General features: G+C 38.8%; 1 protein-coding gene across 11 annotated transcripts in view; it reads right to left on the minus strand.

Annotated features, from left to right (window-relative positions):
• jakmip3 (Janus kinase and microtubule interacting protein 3) overlaps positions 1 to 18,623 on the minus strand; it is an 83,416-nt gene that overhangs the window by 7,069 nt on the left and 57,724 nt on the right. For 7 of the 11 annotated variants that reach the window (XM_017701564.2, XM_017701610.2, XM_017701572.2 and 4 more), the window contains 10 exons: positions 16,878 to 16,997; positions 15,342 to 15,488; positions 10,588 to 10,719; positions 9,259 to 9,294; positions 7,099 to 7,170; positions 6,554 to 6,670; positions 6,340 to 6,468; positions 3,907 to 3,990; positions 1,251 to 1,313; positions 1,067 to 1,165 (listed from right to left, as the gene is read on the minus strand). In XM_017701564.2, the coding sequence (XP_017557053.1) occupies positions 1,067 to 1,165; positions 1,251 to 1,313; positions 3,907 to 3,990; positions 6,340 to 6,468; positions 6,554 to 6,670; positions 7,099 to 7,170; positions 9,259 to 9,294; positions 10,588 to 10,719; positions 15,342 to 15,488; positions 16,878 to 16,997 (999 nt within the window). The remainder of the gene's footprint in view (positions 1 to 1,066; positions 1,166 to 1,250; positions 1,314 to 3,906; positions 3,991 to 6,339; positions 6,469 to 6,553; positions 6,671 to 7,098; positions 7,171 to 9,258; positions 9,295 to 10,587; positions 10,720 to 15,341; positions 15,489 to 16,877; positions 16,998 to 18,623) is intronic. The other 4 variants (XM_017701620.2, XM_037544371.1, XM_017701582.2 and 1 more) reach the window with 1 other exon arrangement.

Below are 18,623 nucleotides of genomic sequence, written 5' to 3' on the forward strand. Positions count from 1 at the left end.
CCAAGGACTCTTATTGGTATAGTGTAGGGTGTTTGCCCAGGTTGGGATTGAACCCCAGTCTACAGTGTAGAAGGCAAAGGTGTTAACCACTACACTATCCCAACCACCATGGAAAAGGAATAGGAATAGGAATATCACTGGAATTCTGGCTCCATTCAGACAACAAACTGTATGTACAGGGCTATATGACAACACAGCATGTGATCATGTGCAGAAAAGAATGCATTTACAGTATACGGCCAAAAATACCTAGACACCCTCCTGAGTTCAGGTGTTTTTGCCACACTCATTGGCGTTCGTTCCACACTCACAGGTCGTTCTCCAGCTCCTTACACTAAATTCCCAAACTGTCATCACCACTGAGCAGCTTTATTGTTTTTTTATTGCGGCAGTTTTATGGCTCAGTCCGATTTGGTCGGACTCTGAAGATCAGACCACATGTTTGGCGAATGGTATTGGGTTCATTTCTGGCTGATTCCAGGTTGTTTAGCTGTTCTTCGGTCACAGCTGCTGACTGAAAAGCTGCTCAGTGGTGATGACAGTTTGGGAATTTAGTGTCATCTCATCTTCAGAGTCTGACCAAATCGTCTGTCGGTCAAAAGTGATCTTAACAGTATCCATTTTCTGTTTGTGGCAAAATGAGAAGTAAAAACGTTCAAATGGCTTGAGCCTCTCCTACAGCTGTCAAAGCCATTGATTAACAGCATCTCAGTGGAGTGACAGTGTTTGTGAAAAAAGACTTGATGTTATGGCAAAATAACAGCACGGTTAGAACGCTTCTCAACCGATCAGCTTGTGTGGCCGAAACTAACTGTTGTATAATTCATGACATCATACTCAATGTTTCAGTCCACAGTGTTTGCAATATAATATTCAAATTTCTATCTGAAAACTGTTAAAAAAACTCAGTGATGTTTAACACACAGCACTGATATGTTTTCCATCATCATAGTGGATCAAATCAAAATCCATATGCAGTACCTGCAGTTAAACAGCTCTGCTCTGGCAGTCAAGTCACGAAAAGTATGTAAACATCATCACAGCACTTCGATGTAGTCAAACTTACTTCAAGCTCTAGAATGCGGAACTCTAAGAGCTCATTTTGGTCTTTTGCATCCTGAATATCATGTTTTAAGCGCATCTCTTCTGTCTCCATATGTTTCAGCTGTTAAAATACACAAAACACAAACATGTCTTAATTTTTCTGCAGTAAAGATGGACAAAGCAGAACTGTGTCTTGTTATGCACACCTTCTCCACTAGCTCCTGGTTCCGCTGGTATAAGGCCTGCTTCTCCTCAATCCATTTTACATCCTGAAAAACACAAGGAATAATAGGTATCTTCAGTCCACGAAAATGGTTAAATGTGTTCTTAAATTAAATTAAACAACCAAAAAAATGTTTTTTAATAAATTACATTTAACATTTGAAAAATTCAGTTTTAGAAAACATTTGTCAAAAATTAACGTGACCTTTTTTAATTAAAATTAGATGTAAATGAATAAATACATATTAACAGCAACAACAAGAATAAAGTAAATGTACATTGCTTGCCTGCCACCTGCTGCCTAATCCCACCCCCTGATTAGCCAGGTCTCCCCTATCATAAAATGCTACCAAGCTGTGAGAGTGAAGGCAGAGACATTATAAAGGAGGAGCAGACAAAAACCATGTCTAGCTCACACTACTTTTCCATACAGCACATTTATAAGCATTTTATGTCAGTATAATAAAAATAGCATGAACAAAGCTGGGCAAAACATGGCTCACATGGCTTCCTACTCTCTATGTACTGTGCACTATGTAACCCATGAAATAACAGCTTTCCCACACATTAAATGTCCAAATAAAAGCCATTCATATTCCATCAAAGCTACACCATTAAGGAGTAGAATCCATGACCTTTACTGGGGCAGTACCCCTGTTGTCACTGGGGTGGTACCCTCAAAGGTACATCCCAGCACCTTTAGTCAGGGAACATAACAGCCCCATAATCCATTGAAATTGTATTTTCTAAGTTGTATTGACACCACACATCCCATCTCGTCTTCAGGCTTTTTATTTTATTGTTCTGTTTTTAAACATTTGGTTATGAAAAGGTACAAGTGCATACTTTACACCCAGAAAAGCTTATTAAAAGTACACAACTGAACCTTAAAACCACTGTTGTACCTTTGAGGGAACATTTACATTGTTTATACCTTGACGAATGAAAAATGTACCTGCACAGAACCTTTATTTCTAACAGTGTAGGGAGTAGGAAACCATATGAGCTTCAGCCTTTCATTTGCTCTAATGCTTAATCAAAAGTGTATTAATGAGCAGGCTTTGTGCTCTAACCTTAATGTTTTCACTCACAGACAAAATGATATCTAATACTTAGTAGTATGAACTAGGAAAGAGAAAAACACTACTTACACAGTGGTTTCTGCACTAAACACTGCTTTATAGTAATACATGTGGCTGGTGCAGGTTCATGATTTGTTAATATTTGAGCAGATCTGATGAAATGTTTCCTCAAGCTAATCTGCAAATGCAATGAAATGGCATGCATACAGATAAGGCAGTGTATGCAGGCATGGCAGTGGTGCACATGCACTGTACAAATCAGGAAAGAGACACATTTTAAGTCAACATGGAGTATGAACATGGAAAGTGCTGCCTTTTTCACAAATTCGCATTACAGAAGCAAATCTTGTCTTCATTAAAGAAAGACATCTTTCAGTATCTTATCTCCATCCATCCATTTTCCAAACCGCTTCTCCGTCAGGGTCGCGGGGGGGTGCTGGAGCCTATCCCAGCAGTCTTTGGGCGAAAGGCAGGATACACCCTAGACAGGTCGCCAGTCCATCGCAGGGCAGACAGACAGACACAGACAGTCACTCACACATTCACACCTAGAGGCAATTCAGCATGTCCAGTTGGCCTGACTGCATGTCTTTGGACTGTGGGAGGAAACCGGAGAACCCGGAGGAAACCCACACAGACACACACAAACCCACCCGGCAGGGGAATCGAACCCAGGCCCTCCTTGCTGTGAGGCGACAGCGCTACCCACCACGCCACCTTATCTTACCGTATCTTATCTTACCGTATCTTATCTCAAGGAATTCTTAGGAAAGCTGAAACAACTCAAGGTCGATAAAACAGTTGATAATGCAACTTCATTGGACAGTTCAACATGCTTGAAGGAGAACATGAGCTGCCAATTCTGTTACATCAGCTAACAGACACCAGGGATTACTCACACTTAGATAGCTGCACCATTTGGGAACCCCGTTTAACACTTTAACATGAGCTGTTTCAATGCATCTTTAACTGTGTTTTAAAGTCCCTAAAAAGTTTGGATGCAGCTTTCCAGACAAGATTTGATTCATTAAAGGAGGTAAGAAAGGTGGATAATAACTGCAGGTCAGTGGAGTTTATTTCCTCACAATATTACCACTTGGTCTTTCTCTTCCCAGCCAGGTGACTGAGAGGAAATTACACGCTCACCTACTCAAAGCCCCCTAAACCCCTCCACACTCACACAAATTCAAATACTCACGCATACGCTGTCCTTTTGAAGCAAGAGGGTTGTGAATCCCTGAACAATTTTAGAGCAGACGATCTCTGAAGGCTCAGACTGAAACACTACCCCTGCTACTCCTAATTGAGTTTTAGGGCTTTTTTTTATGGGAGTAATCTGTGAGGGTGCTTTGTGGGCTATTTGTGTGAGTGTGAGCGTGAGTGTGGGCGTGAGAGAGACAATTTTCCTCCTCAGCTGAAAAACGAGTCTTTGTCCTTGCAGGAAATTCATCAGAGCAGATGAGGGCGCTGCACATTTCCCAGCACTGATCAAATCTCTTCATGATGGTAGCCTCACTGGCCAGCTGCTCATGTATGTATAGAGATGCCGCAGGGCTACCTGTCCCTGCTGACTCAGCACACGCTCCAGGTCGGCTATTCTGGTCTGATAACGGCTCAGCTCTGCCTGCAACTGCTCTCGTGTCTGTGGAGGAAAAACAATGACATAAATGAAAGGTGAGCTAAAAATAAAAGCTAATAGCTACAGCCATATGCAAAAGTTACATGAATGAGTGAAAAGAGAACACATTTTTGCAATTTTAATGAACAATTACTGTTAAATTGCTGGATTTAATATATTAGGAAAAAATATCACAACACGTGGCCTATGAAAAAGTTAAAGCAACATTTATATTTTATGTTTATTTTTTTCCAAACTCTTAAACTCTTAGAAATTGCACAATTGTAAAAACGTTTTGGGCACTAAAATTAGCAGACAATTGTCAAATTTAAGTTTGTTCAAATCCTGCCACACAACACTGACATGGCAATGCCATAAACATGTCATGGTAGATGTAATATGCCATGATCAGTTATCATGACAGGTTATGTCTAGTAACATAACATGGTCATGTCACTGCTACTGGTAATACTGGCATCTGTCATAACATACAATAACTGTAACATGTCACTGTCATACTACTAGACATAATCTGCCGTGACAGCCCATATGAAATGACATGTTTATGGCATTGTCATGTCAGCGTTGTGTAGCAGCGTTCAAGTAAAGTGCTACCGTAATTTGATTACATTTGATTGGGGGTGTTCATACTTATGCACGCGACTGTATTTAAAGAATCTAAACATAGCAAAATAATGACATTCTGGACATCATAAAAAATAAATAAAAACAGACAGCACTGCGTTCTACTGAAAATATTACAAAGACAAGATATTTAATGTTTCAGCTAATTAACTTCACTGCTTTTTTGACTACTTGCTCTAAAGCTGATCCCTGTAACATGCTTGTTGGGACAGAACCATGTTTACCACTGTGTTACACCATCTTTCCTTTACACAGCTCAGGAATCATTTGGGGACTGAGGAAACCAGAGTCTCTACTGTTGTATTTTGTGTTTCATAATGCTCTACATGTTCTCAATAGGAGACAGGTCTGAACTGCAGGCAGGCCAGTCTAGCAGCCACACTGTCTTACCACAAAGCCACACTGTTCTAATACATGCAGAATGTGGCTCCGCCTTGCCTTGCTGAAACAAGCAGGGATGTCACTGAAAAAGATGCTGCTGATAAATGGCTACCACTTCGCGTAGTATTGTATTTGCAGCTGCAGCAGCAAATTGTTTACTGACAATGGTTTTTCAAAGCACTCCTTGTGCCCACATTGTTTTATCACTATTCATTACAGAAGCATGTTAGTTTTTAGTGCAATGCCATCTGAGGGATCAAAGGTCACAAGCATGGTTTTCAGCCTTAACCCTCATGCAAAGAAATTTCTTGAGATTTTCTGAATCCTTAATAATGCTATTTACCCCAACAAGAACTGGAGTCCAACAGAGAGACATGGGCTTCTTGTGGGAGAAACAAGTAGCTCAGAAAGCAAAAGGAATTGTTACTCAATCTGATCACATTATGTCCAGTGAATTCACTGTAATGCCATCAGGTCAGCGTTACATTGTGCCCCTCATTAGAACAAATTGCTGCTACAAGTCTTTTATTCCTTCTGCTATCGAGCTACTAAATGTAGATAATAGTCTTTTTAAATGATTGCTATAGCTATTCGTTGTCCCCTTGCATTGACTCCTTATTTAGTTTTTAATTTATGTAGGTGGATTTGGCTTCTTAACTTTTTTGGAATTTGTCGCAGGCATAAAATGTTTAATTAGCGTATATTTACAAAAACCAAAAAAGTTGATATGTTAAAGTATTACATATCTCTTATTTGCTTGTCTTCAACTAAATGCCTGTAAAGGACAGTTTACAAATCACTGCTTTATGTTTTTAATTGCATTTTTGCATGTGGGTGGTATTGTATAGTGGGTAACCTTTGCCTTCTAAGCTCTAGACTGGGGATCAATCCCCCACCTGGGTAAGCACCCTACACTATACCAGTAATAGTCCATGGGCAAGACTCCTAACACTACCTCCACCAACCTGTGTAAAATGATAAAATTGTAAGTCGCTCTGGATAAGAGCATCTGCCAAATGCCGTAAATGTGAATGTAAATTTTACCTACTGTCCCATCTTTATTTTTGGAACTGGATTTGTAAAATAACCATAAATCTCATAACTCATTTGTTTTTATTTTCATTCTTTACATCATTCAAAGACATGAGCTGCTCTTTCCATTGCATAACCTTTTCACCACAAATGGAACCAAAGAAACAACGTGAATAAAACTGTTACAGAAGATCCATCTTGGAGATACATGCAATTTTATTTTTTTTACAAATTCATTTATATTTATAATTATGAGAACAGTAGGACCACTGAGCACTCTGACATCACCCCACATTAAACCACAATGTAATTTACCTTGACTTCTTTCTCAGCATCGAAGGTTCCTCCGACCTGTTCCTGAAGCAGAGCGTAGGCACGCTGCAGGGCCTGATATTCCATCGTCAGCTGACGAAACCTCAGCTCAGTCTCTTCTTTCATCATACCCTACAGACATCACACCAGAGTGAGTAGCCCCACGCACTCACACAAAAACACATACAAAAAAAGATGCTCACACAAATGCACCCACCTCTTCCAGATCATCATCTGGTGTGCAGGGTGTTCTATCTGTATGGTAGGATATGGATGAGCCATCTGAGTCTATAGAGCCTTCTTCATCATAGCCATAGAATGTCTCAACTACTGGCTGTAGGGCAGAGAGAGAAGGTGGATGACAGACAGAAAAAGATACAGTAGATTGATTCAATGTGTTAAATTATTTAAAACTTTCTGATATTAGTTTGAAGACACCTGCTCATCAAAGATTTCTGTTTAAATCTACTGATGTTAGATGACAGTTTGGGACAACAAACACCCCAGATAATGCAGTTCCACAATACTGGGGGGTCTCAAGCTCTTGCTTGGCCTTGGGCATGGTGCAGTGTTTTATTCTATTGTTAATGCTTTTCTAAGAAGATTATACAAGCTGTGTGCACAATGGAAAGCCTGCGTCAGCAATGGATGAACCTTGGGCTGTTTCAGTGCTTTCCAGACATGAAGTGTACGCAGGAAGTGGAGACAATCAAAATTTATCTGTAAAATTGTATTACAGTTTAGTGACTGAGGCTTTAGTACCTTACAAGCCTTGAAGCTCCTCTTCCTGCGTGTAGTGTCTTGCCTCCTGTACCTTAGCAGCATGTCTCTTTCCTAAAGACAATAAAACTTGAGTTACTGACCAAAACAAGACCATGTCAAGCGAGTAAAGCATGTTACACATATAGGCAAATGCAGCTTTAGGAGTCTTGTTGACTTTTAATGGTTTAGGATGGTGCGCCTGCCAGGACGGAGAATCAAATTCTGAATTCTGCTGTGTGGGAGGCAGTGGTACCCTTCAAATAGTAATAATCCTAGCCCTTTAAAGGGGAATGCCAATCATTTTTTAAACATCCTTGCACAATTAATTCGTGGTGATGTAAACAAAGTCCTTTGGAGTGGTTTGATATGAAATGCTCCATTCTATAAAAACTTACCAACTTGGATATCTGGTGATGAGGGGATCGCAATGTCTACAACATGAATATGGCCATTTTATTTGCTATCCAAAACCAGCAGTAAACCTACACATCTTCTGAGTTTTTCTATGTAATGTTGATGATGGTAAATAGTGGTAAATCTAAAAAAAATGTTTTTATTTAAGGACTATTTTGCCTTGCAAAACCCTGCATGTACCTTACCACTATGAATGGATTAGAAAAAATATATTTGAGGTCAAAATCTTCTTTCAGATCTTTTGTAAAACAATGTCTCAGACAACAGGAGGCACATTCTTGTTTCATGTAACAAATTTCTGTAAGTTAGCTTTTAGAGGCATTTTAGATGTCCTATCACCACTACTGTTAAGAAATCACTCTCAGTGACTTTGCTTACACTTTAACCATTATGTATAGATTAAAAAAAAATTCCCCATTATGCATTTATTGTGGTAACATGTTTAGATGTTTAGATTTATGTGTCCTACATGTTATTTTCTTTGTATTTAATTACTGTTCTCAAATCTAAAACCTAAGTCTGCCATGACCCTACGGTGGTTTTAGATACGATGTGAAGCCCCTCATGGACCCCACTCATGTTTAGCAGGCTGAAGATTCTCCACAAGGGGGCAATATTTGCATTTTGATGTTAGTGGGTTTTGTTGCTTGTGGTGTTTTTATATGTGATGCAAGACACCTCATGGAGCCCCACCCCGGCCTCCCTCCCTCCCTCCCTCCCTCCCGCCCTCAGTCTCTCACACTCGTTAGTTGTCAAATAAGCTTCATGACATACTTTGTGAGAACATGCAGAACAGCCGTATGGGAGAACACAAATAAAGGTGGACTATTTTATTAAATACTGAACATACATACGAAAAGGTGTCTATAAATAATGGAGTTAACATACGCATGATTTTTTTCTTTACATAAAACATGCTCACACATGCAGTTTAACATGAGGACATTTTGATGCAAATGTTATTCATCCTTTGAGAAAAGAAAGGAAGCCTGCAACGTTCACACTTCTTATTATCTTGTAGTGAATTAATTACCAGTATATTTTCTTCTGAAATGTTGGCATTGTGTAAATAGAGCAGGATAAATAATGAAATATATTCTTGTTAGGGTTGCCAAATTAACACTTTACCCCACGTTCTTAATGAGTGAAAAGAACTGATGAAGTCCCAGTAAGGAAGTGTTGAAAGAGCCCCACAGTACACTGAGTTCACATGGCTATTTCCAACTATGCTGAAGTCTTGCTCAATATATTCACCATCTGAGAATATACTGTTTAAATATAACTTAAAAACCGCTTATCAAACCCATCTAAGAACAGTCTGAATGTGGTTGAAATATTCTAATGAGCACAGGAAGACAGACAGACAGATGAGCTAGCTTAACAGTTCAGTTATGTTAGCTTTGCTTAGTTGTCACTTTTTGCTTACTATGTTTCTCAGACTCAAGCAAACATAACACAGTTTTGTGTGGGCAGGACTAACCAGATCAGCCTTGAGACTGTCGAGAATGCAAGTATCACCTAACTCTAGGGCCACCCAGTTTATGCAGAAAGGGGAGAACTTTGGCAGAATGCACAGGCCCTTTAGTGGACACTGGAACGTTACGGATAGGGCATACTTTGTATATGTACGTGTGTTGACTAACCAAATTACAAAGAAAACAAAGAACTAGGCTCTCTGGGATTTTAACAGTTCCATTTGGCAATGCTTAAAATATTAAAAGTAAACGATAAGCTTGGCTAACTTACTATTACATTCTTCACGTATCCAGCTGTTTCAAATGCCTGCAAAACAAAAAACATTCAGTCAAGAGACATCATCCAGATTAAACATTACACAGACGTGGCCTTTTCATACCTCAGCTTCATATATCATACAGCTTATATCAATATGAACTACCAATTTTATTTTTTTCTAAAATAATTACTTTACTTTTTTAATTTTCTAAAACGTTAGAGAAATGCACATGATTGTGGACACCATGCATTACAGATGTGAATGAAGAGTAAAAAGACAACTTACTGTTACTGTGTGTATCTATTGTGTATCTGTTCCCAATCCCATTTCTTATTCCTACCCCTACCCCTTGTTTTTGAGTTCACAAGGGGTGGTGGTTGAACTCTTCCCTTATGAAATGGAACAACCCTCAAATAAAGATCATTACTTCATTAACAGGCTACTAGCGCTGCTCTGTAGGCAACCCTGCCAGTCTGAAGTGATGGCAGAAGAGGGTAATGAGGAATGGCAATGAGGAAAACGATTATAATACACTAATAAAGACAGAGATCTTAACTAAGATAATACAACAGTTACTGTATTTTTTAACAGAAAAAAATCTCACATTTGTGGGTTTCTTTGGTTACTGCAGTCATTTTGCCATATTTTTCTCATAACACTCTGTCTGGACTGACAGTCAGGTGTGACTAGGTGTGAACACACAAAATGGAGGGCTAAGGGCTAAGTGGTAGGGGCAAGGGATGAAATGGGATTGGGCCTTAGTGTCACTTTTTACATGTAATACAATAGGTAGGAATGTCCATTTCACCATAAACATGCTTGAGCTATTTAATCTGAATCTTAAACCATGATGAGTAAGAGAGGGCTTGCCTTGTATCAACGTCAAATTCCAATGTGAAAACCACCGAACGAAATGGGAAAAGATACCATTTCAAAAACAACTCAGACTCTGGTTCAGACATTAACAAACAAACTAGATGTCTAAGAACCGTAATTTCAGTGGACAATGAACTGGCAAAGCAGAATCCAAGTTTGAGATAAAGCTTTTCTTTTTCTTCATCTCCTCCTCATTAAACATTCATGTAGAGCCACTGACTGATATGTTTATGCTCTTTGCTGATTATGACACATTGTTAACGCTCTTCAGTAATAAATTTCACTAGCAATAATTGCTAATCTGAAAGGGTGCACGCTATTCTGTGAGTGATTCATTGTAATGTGACAGCTGAAAATGTGTCTCAGTCCAAGTAAGCATGAGGGAGGCGTGTATGTGTGTGTGTGAGTGTGAGTGTTGGTATGAGCGGGTGAAATAACAGAGGGCGTTGTTGTCATGGTGATACCTTGGACAGATCGTCAATGATGTTCTGCTGTTCGAGGACCTGCAGTCTTAGAAACTCGATCTCTCTCTCTTCCTGGCTTTGGTCCAGGTCGTTTAGAGAGCTCGGCCGGCGCAGCGTCCCAGCTTTCTCCCTCTGCCACACACACACACGCCCCACAGTTAACTGCTCATTCACTGCACTGTTAGCTCAGGCTCAGCCGTTAGCCTTGACATACAATGCTGTTACTTTAACATGGACCATTAGCCTGTGAAGACCACACCATTAGATTACAGCCAGACAGACTACCATGACCTGACCACCATTAACAGATAATAAGTGATAGTATAGACCAAAAGGGACAGTTATTAAAAGCAATTGAAATGAATTCAGCATTTCTATTTCTATTTATTTTGAACCGGAGACAATTCTCATTTTTAGTGCACTGGATGTCTCCTTTTAAAGTGGCTGAATTAGGGTTATGGTTAAGTTCCTAACCTTCCTATAGTGTTCGGGTCAAATCTGACTGATTTACAACTTAAAACCCTCATAAATATTGTGTTTCACATCTGATTGCCTCAAGGCCTTATGATATCCTCCACACTATGCACTTGAACATATAAAAGTGATGATCACCTCTTTCATTGAATTTTGAGTGTTTAATCAATCGTTACACCTGTGGTGTTCCCGGTCAACAATGACTGCCATAGGAAATGAATGGGTATCCAGACTAAATTCATCCATCAGACAGAAAACATCCTCATACACACCACCCCAACTCACTCACTCTACTTGTATTTTCACTGCAGTTATTTTATGTCTAATTCTATAAATTCAGGTTAAACACTACTTTGAGACATTGTTCACAGCTAAAGAATGTTGTATAAAAATATGGTGGTGAAAAATGTTCTTTGTGCTAATTTAAGAGCAGTTAAAACAGACCGGTCAATTTTGACTGGGAACACTAAAGCAAGGGGCAGGAGGTGAAGAGGATAGGAGGGCTAAAGAAGCAACATCCTAAATTTTTTGTGCATTTTATTTTTCCCTTGAGGTCCTCATATGACATTTGTAAGGGTTAAAACAGCCATATTTCATTTCTACATGACAGTTTTAACTCTTGTAGCATACTGTTGCACAGCATAGCAGATACTGTACAAAGTGACGCTATACCACACAGAACACATCAGTGAGAATGGTGATGAACATCAACAGGGTTACCAACTTCAGTGATGTGACTGGAGTAATATTTTCAGGTGGGTAGAGTGAGGCTGGAGTGGAATTTTCAGGTGAGTGGAGTGAAGCTGGAGTGAGATTTTCAAGCGTGCATCCACTGTTTCTGTGCTTAGAACACTAATTTAAACAACAGCCTATAGCCATTAGCACGTCAGGCCATGGTTCTTAAAACAGGCCTCAGGGACCCTCAACTGGACCACGCTTCTGCTCTAACACAGCTCCAGATGCCTAAATAAAGCCATTAAGAACACGAAACCTCATATTGTGTTGTTGTTGGCTTGGCTGTATTGTTGTGGGCTGGAGGTTAGGGAACCAGCCCTGTGACCGGAAGGTTGCCGGTTCGATCCCCTTGGCTGACAGTCCGTGACTGAAGTGCCCTTGAGCAAGGCACCTAACCCCCAATTGCTCCCCGGGCACCGTGGATAGGGCTGCCCACTGCTCCGGGCAAGTGTGTTCACTGCCCCTAGTGTGTGTGCTCACTAGCGTACATGTATGTGGGTGTTTCGCTTCACGGATGGGTTAAATGCAGAGGTCTAATTTCACAGAGTGCAAACACAGTGACAAATGGTTGTAAATTCTAATTTGTTGGTGTTCAAAGGCAGAAATAGTTCAGTACTGCTTACTATCATTATGTTTATTCCTTCATAAGTATGAGTAGTGAGACTTTCTTTCCAAGAAACATTAAGTAAAGTCACACCATTACAATTTAATGGAAGCAATTAAACAACTCTAATGGATTAACAGGTTGAGTAACTTCTCCAACTCAGTTTAGCAGCAGATGACAGGGATTTGAAATGAAAAGAAACAGGAGTTCAAATGAGAGCGCTTTCTGAAGCAGGACTCTGCTTCACTACAGTTTCTATGGCTGTGACATAAAATGGCAGAGCAGCGGGAGATGTGGCCAGTGTCCTGTCAACACGCTATACGACACAAACCAATTGGATTTCATCATGCAGAAAGAACATGAAATGGTGTGGTTTGGTTGGTTTGCTTGAGATTTCTCTGAACAGCATGAGAGCTTAAGAAAAGACCCAAAATTGTGAGTCTGATGCTAAAACTGTGAAAGTTGGTAACCCTGTGTCAAACTCAAGTTCAATAAAACTTCACTTTGGTCTGCCATGACCCTTTGGTCTGGTCTCAGCTAACTAATTCTTTCTTTCTTTCTCTCTCTCTCTCTCTCTCTCTCTCTCTCTCTCTCTCTCTCTCTCTCACTCACTCACTCACTCACTCACTCACTCACTCACTCACTCACTCACTCACTCACTCACTCACTCACTCACTCACTCACTATTTTGAGCTAAAACATGAGGTGAGAAGAGACTAGGATAGTAAGCAGAGGCAACAGAAGAGTAGTGTTTGTTTGTCTGTTACCTATAAGACTTTAGGATTACTGCCTCTCTGTGTGTAAATTTTAAGCCATGTGATCTATTGTGCTTCTTGTGGTCTGGTACAGGGATTAATTCAATACAGTAATAGCAAAATGGTGAATGGCGCGGAGAGAATGTCAGCGTCGACTGCCAGCACTGTTATGCATACCTTCTGTAAAAACAATGATTTCAAGTTTTTGGATGTCTGGTGTGCAGCAACCTTCAGGATTAAACAGATTCTTTTTGTTACTGTGCTTTTCAGACTCAGAAGTCAATCCACTCTGCTTTCTCAATTATTATGGAATCTACAGCTATGCGCATTATCAGCAATTCTGTCATTTTTACAACTTCTTAAAAATGCAGCAATATTTGTTTTATGTTATTGAAAATGGTGATTCCAAACTTTTTTCAATGCTATTGTATGTATATGCACTGTTTTTTATGGCAACACCAAAACATTAAACTGGAAATGAATTGGTCGTTTTTGGCTTAGTTTCAATATATGTGTAGTAAGAAATAAGTTTTATAATGTTTACATACCACATCAGCAGGAGAAAGGAGAGGAGAAAAATGTGGTTTTCCATTATGTGGGCCCTTCAACACTTGTCTGGCCCTATAGAGTCTCCACATAGAGCTCGCTGATGCGTTAATCAGCTCTGTCAGAGCAGAATAACTAAAACAATGCGAGACTTTTAGAGAATCATGTCTCTAAAGTATCTTACAAGACGTCCTAACCACTTCAATGCTGCTAGAGATCTAGAAAAACGATATCAGTTACAGCTCTGCTGACACAATCAAACTGGAGAGGGCTGGGAGAGCTAATTAACTTCTCTCATCAAGAGAAAAGATCAGTACCTAATATAAGGAGGACAGGCAGGTATTTATAACCACTGAAACCAATCTTCTGATTTATACGCTGTAGATAAAAGGATCTAATGGGTTGGTTGAACACACCAACACTTAATTACTCACAGCTATATTGGGCAACTCTAATCTTGTTTTGTTTACCTGACATTATGACTGTGTTACATAATACATCTGAATATCTGTAGTACACACTAAATGGATAGTTTCATTGTAAGTTTGGTTAATGTACTAGAGAAAAGCAGTCTTTATGGTGGCTGGGCACTGTAGTTGAAAACTGACAAACAGGCCTCACAGCATTAATCCAAATATGAGAAAAACTAAGAGAACAGTCCACCTGTTGTAAAGCATTAAAATACAGGAGCTGTCATTTAAGGTACAGCATATTCTGACATAATTTACCATATAGTGCAAACATTATATATTCATTTTATGAGGCTCTGCGATACTCGACAATAGATGACTAGGATATTGCTATAACATTGCATACTGTTCTATATTTAGAGTTTAAAATGGATGTTGGATTTAATTCCACCTAATCTGTTTGGAGATCCAAAGCTTTTTGTATATAATCATGATTATGGCTGCCAGAACAGGGGTAACCAGGCATTTGACCCACTGTTTTTTTTTGTTTTTTTTTTAGGTACTATGATGCCCCACCATGTTTTGATAGTGTTTAGGCAGCTTATTTTATTGACCTGGGGGCAGGACAGTTCTCAAAAGGTGAAACCTGTGTGATTTTGTGTTTAGTAAGACGACTGCTGAAGTTCAATAGCCTGGTAAATGTTTTAGTAGTGATGGAAAAACTACATCTACTAAATTTAGTAAGAGCTGCAATAGTTATTGCTGCTACCTTGTATAGCTATAATGTGCTGTTGTATAGAAATGTTTTCTAGCAAACTTGTCGTTCTGAGTAGAGCCCAAAAATCTTCCCATATACAATTATTCAGTAATACACAAAAATAAAATAGGACAGTAAAAGAACTAAGAGGTTCATTATAAAGACTATATGTAGTGCTAAAAGTTTTGTCAGGCAGCTGCTGTTCCACTAGTGAGCTTTTTATTTTTATTATAGACCATTTTTTAAGAATCAATACAAATTGCCCCAGTACTTCTGAAAGTGTGGTGCCACCACTGAATCATGTACACAGCAAAATCCAGATTGCTGAATTAAAACCTACAGCTCTGAATGAACAGCTGCAGTGTTCTTTTAGGTCATGCTTTAAACCCTTTAAACAAATGAACACTGAGTTCCTTCAACACTCTTTGCTGTGTAAATACTGTTGGACGAAGAACGCTTTATGTCTCTAGTACCATTTCTATGTTCTCCTGTGTGACGAAGCGTAGTTTGTTCTCCATGCGTCTGAAAGCGTGAGCGAGCTCTTCATTCTTTCGACTCAGGCGCCTGTTCTTATCCAGGAGGGGCTTATACTGGCTCTCCGCCTCACGAAGACGCTTCAGCTGTAGACAACATACATAGACATACGTGAGAATACATATACACATATATCTTGAATTTATGTTGCATGAAAAAGCAATAAAAGCAGTATTTCCACTATTAACGTACCAGCATCTAAACAGAAAACTTTATTGTTATTGAATAAGCACTTCTGGTTCTGTAAAAAAACATGGATAGTTCCTTAGAGAACCATTTTTGCAAATTAGCTGAAGAACCTTTCTGCAGTTGAAGGAACCACCGCATAAGCTAAAAGCTCTAGAAAGAGTCCTTAAATTGGAAACTTAATATTCTGTTAAGCTTTTTGAAACTTAAGAAAAGTTCATCAGTTCTTTTAGAGAACCACTTTTGGTTCTGTAAAACCTTTCAACGGATGGTTCTGTGGAGAACCATTTTGGATAAAGGGATTACAGAACCTTTCTTTAAACCTTTAAAAGCAGTGTAATTATCAGATGTGTAAGCAAAGCACTTCATGTACGTTAATGGATTATAATTTATGGTAACATCAATCACTTTAATGCAGGTCAGATGTCACATTTCTAGTACATAATCATAATATCCACCTAGTTTAAAGTATCTAGAGCTCTGCATGTGTAACCATAACAGATTTGCAGCAGTGTGAACAGAGCTGTGCTGTCTGGCAGTTTTTCTGAAGCTTGTGCAGTTCGGCTTCAAAATCGGACAATTCCTATTGATCTCTGGCTCTGTCTGGACTGAAGGAGGAAAAAGTGATCATCTATCAGTTTCATCTCTCTGAAGATACACCAGGGTTGACAGAAAAGCTGTCACTATCACATAACACATAACTTACAAGGACGCAAATATCCATTTGTGTATTATATACTACAGAGCAAAATCAGCATACAAATATGTGCTTTTAACAAACGTTTGAAATATGCTCTTAAGACACTTTGATGAATATAGTAAAATATAACCACCAAATTAGAAAACAGCCATTCAAAACAGGCATAAAATACTGCACAGTCAGCGTCTGAGCCTTGTTTAAAATGAGTAGATGCTTCATTATCATAATCTTATCCCAGTATTTTGTGCTTTGAGAGGAATAATTCTATAAAAATATGCAAAATAGCAAAAAAGGGCTGCTGTGCCTGTTGAATAAATTGTGACGGTTGCTTTTTAAATGCAAAATCAGGTTTATGACGCTATAAACACGTTAGTAAAGATGCCACCATGAGATTATTTGTGTGTTGTGGTGTTTATTTTTATCGTAGTCATAAACAATGTACTTAAACCATCAATAAAACCCTTAAAATCTTGAAAATTGATAACCTTCTGCATTCTTATCTGAATCCTCAGTAATGTTAACCCTCCACTTACATATAGCATTGATTCAGCTTTGTGTTTGTTGTCTGTTTACTGGAGGAGTTGATTACCAGCTCATTGCGTTCCTCTGAGAGCAGAGCATTGCGGTCCTCCAGCTTGCGAATGATGGCGCTTAGCTCAGCGATTTTCAGCTGGAAACGACGAGCGTCCTTCTCATCCAATTGCTGCATCTGCAACACAAACCAACTGCGGAAAACTGGGGGGCAAACCACTTAGTTCCTAGAGTTCCATCTACAGCACCAACAACTGCAGTCTGGAGTCAAGCTCTCCACAACTCTACAGGAGAGGAGACAAACTTCAGAGTTTTCCAGTCTGAATGTGAATTTTTTTTATATTCAGGACTATCAAGCATACAGCAGATATAAAAGAGAGCATTGCTTTGGAACTGTGAAACAGGGAGCAAGAGCACAACAACATACTGATCACTTTTCTTGTCTCTTTCAAGACTGTATACATAAGGAAGAAATAAAGAATCAGAGGGAAAGAATAAGGAATGGTCACTTAAAGTCACTTATAATAATACAATAAACAATAACTTTTAAAGTAAAATTAAGTAAAAAAATAAAGTAATTCATTTATTTAACAGAATATTGAGACCTCAGACCACACATTGGGCCTCATTCACCAATATCTTCCTAATTTTTTGAGAAAAAGTCTCCGTCAGATTCATGATGTGTTCTTAAACTGCAGAATTGTTCACACCTGTTCTTACCTAAAAACAAATCCCAAATAAGAAAACACATCTTCATAAAAAATGAGGCCAAATGCTTTTATTACGGCTTCCATTCTTTTCAGCAGATTCACTTTGTTTTTCAAAGCATAGTCTGTATCAGACAGCACTGCAAGGCCATTGGGAGCAAATCCATTGTCACCTGTCTGCTGTGAAATAAATAAATAAGTGAATAAAATAGAAAAATGCAGCCAACCGTTGCTTTAAATAACATCACATTTGCAATAAGTTCACAAAAACGGCCGTGCTAATGTGCAGCATGTCAAATCCTTGTAAATGTGAGAATATTACAGCCTGCCTCTGTATAAGGGATGTGGGAGTGTGCACATCTGCAGGCATGTATACGATGTTCAGTATGTGTATGAGGTTGGTGTATAAGTGAAGAAGTGTACATGCATATTCTCACAGCACCAAATAGGTGATATTTCATGTTGTTAGCGCTCTCCAGCATGTGTGAACAGCCTGGAGTAGTTCTACACTGGGGATAAGATGGTGAAAAAAGCAGCTTTAGATTAACGCAGCCCACCATACTTACAAATAACAAAAGAATAAACTGGGAATTCACTAATTTTTAAATAAAGGAAATTGTTTTTATACATATTACTATATACTATAAACATATAATGTGTATAATAAATATATAAAAATATAATGTGTATAATATATACACATATACATACACACATAATCACTGCTATTGGGACAATGCATCGTATCTCCATCAGTGACAATCCTTTGTCATTTTTCTGCTTTTTTTTTGTTTTACATAATTTGAAAATGCTTATTACCCTTTACATTGTGTCTAAATGTCATGCTGCATGGACCAAAAGAAATGGCCAAAAATGACATGGGGAAAAAAGTCTGGTTCCATTAACTTACATTAAAAACAATGAAGGTTTTTTCCTTCTCCTATAAAGTTATCATTTTTGGGGCTACAAAGTTTTGTTCTGACAAAACTTCTGATATATAGTAATAGAAAGAGAAGAATAGTAGTAAAGTAGTTCAGCATCCTAGTTAGCTGAACAATATGGACAAAATACCACATTACTATTATACCGCAACATGC

The sequence above is a fragment of the Pygocentrus nattereri genome, chromosome 13, assembly GCF_015220715.1.
Source record: "Pygocentrus nattereri isolate fPygNat1 chromosome 13, fPygNat1.pri, whole genome shotgun sequence".
In the NCBI taxonomy this organism is placed as follows: Eukaryota; Metazoa; Chordata; class Actinopteri; order Characiformes; family Serrasalmidae; genus Pygocentrus; species Pygocentrus nattereri.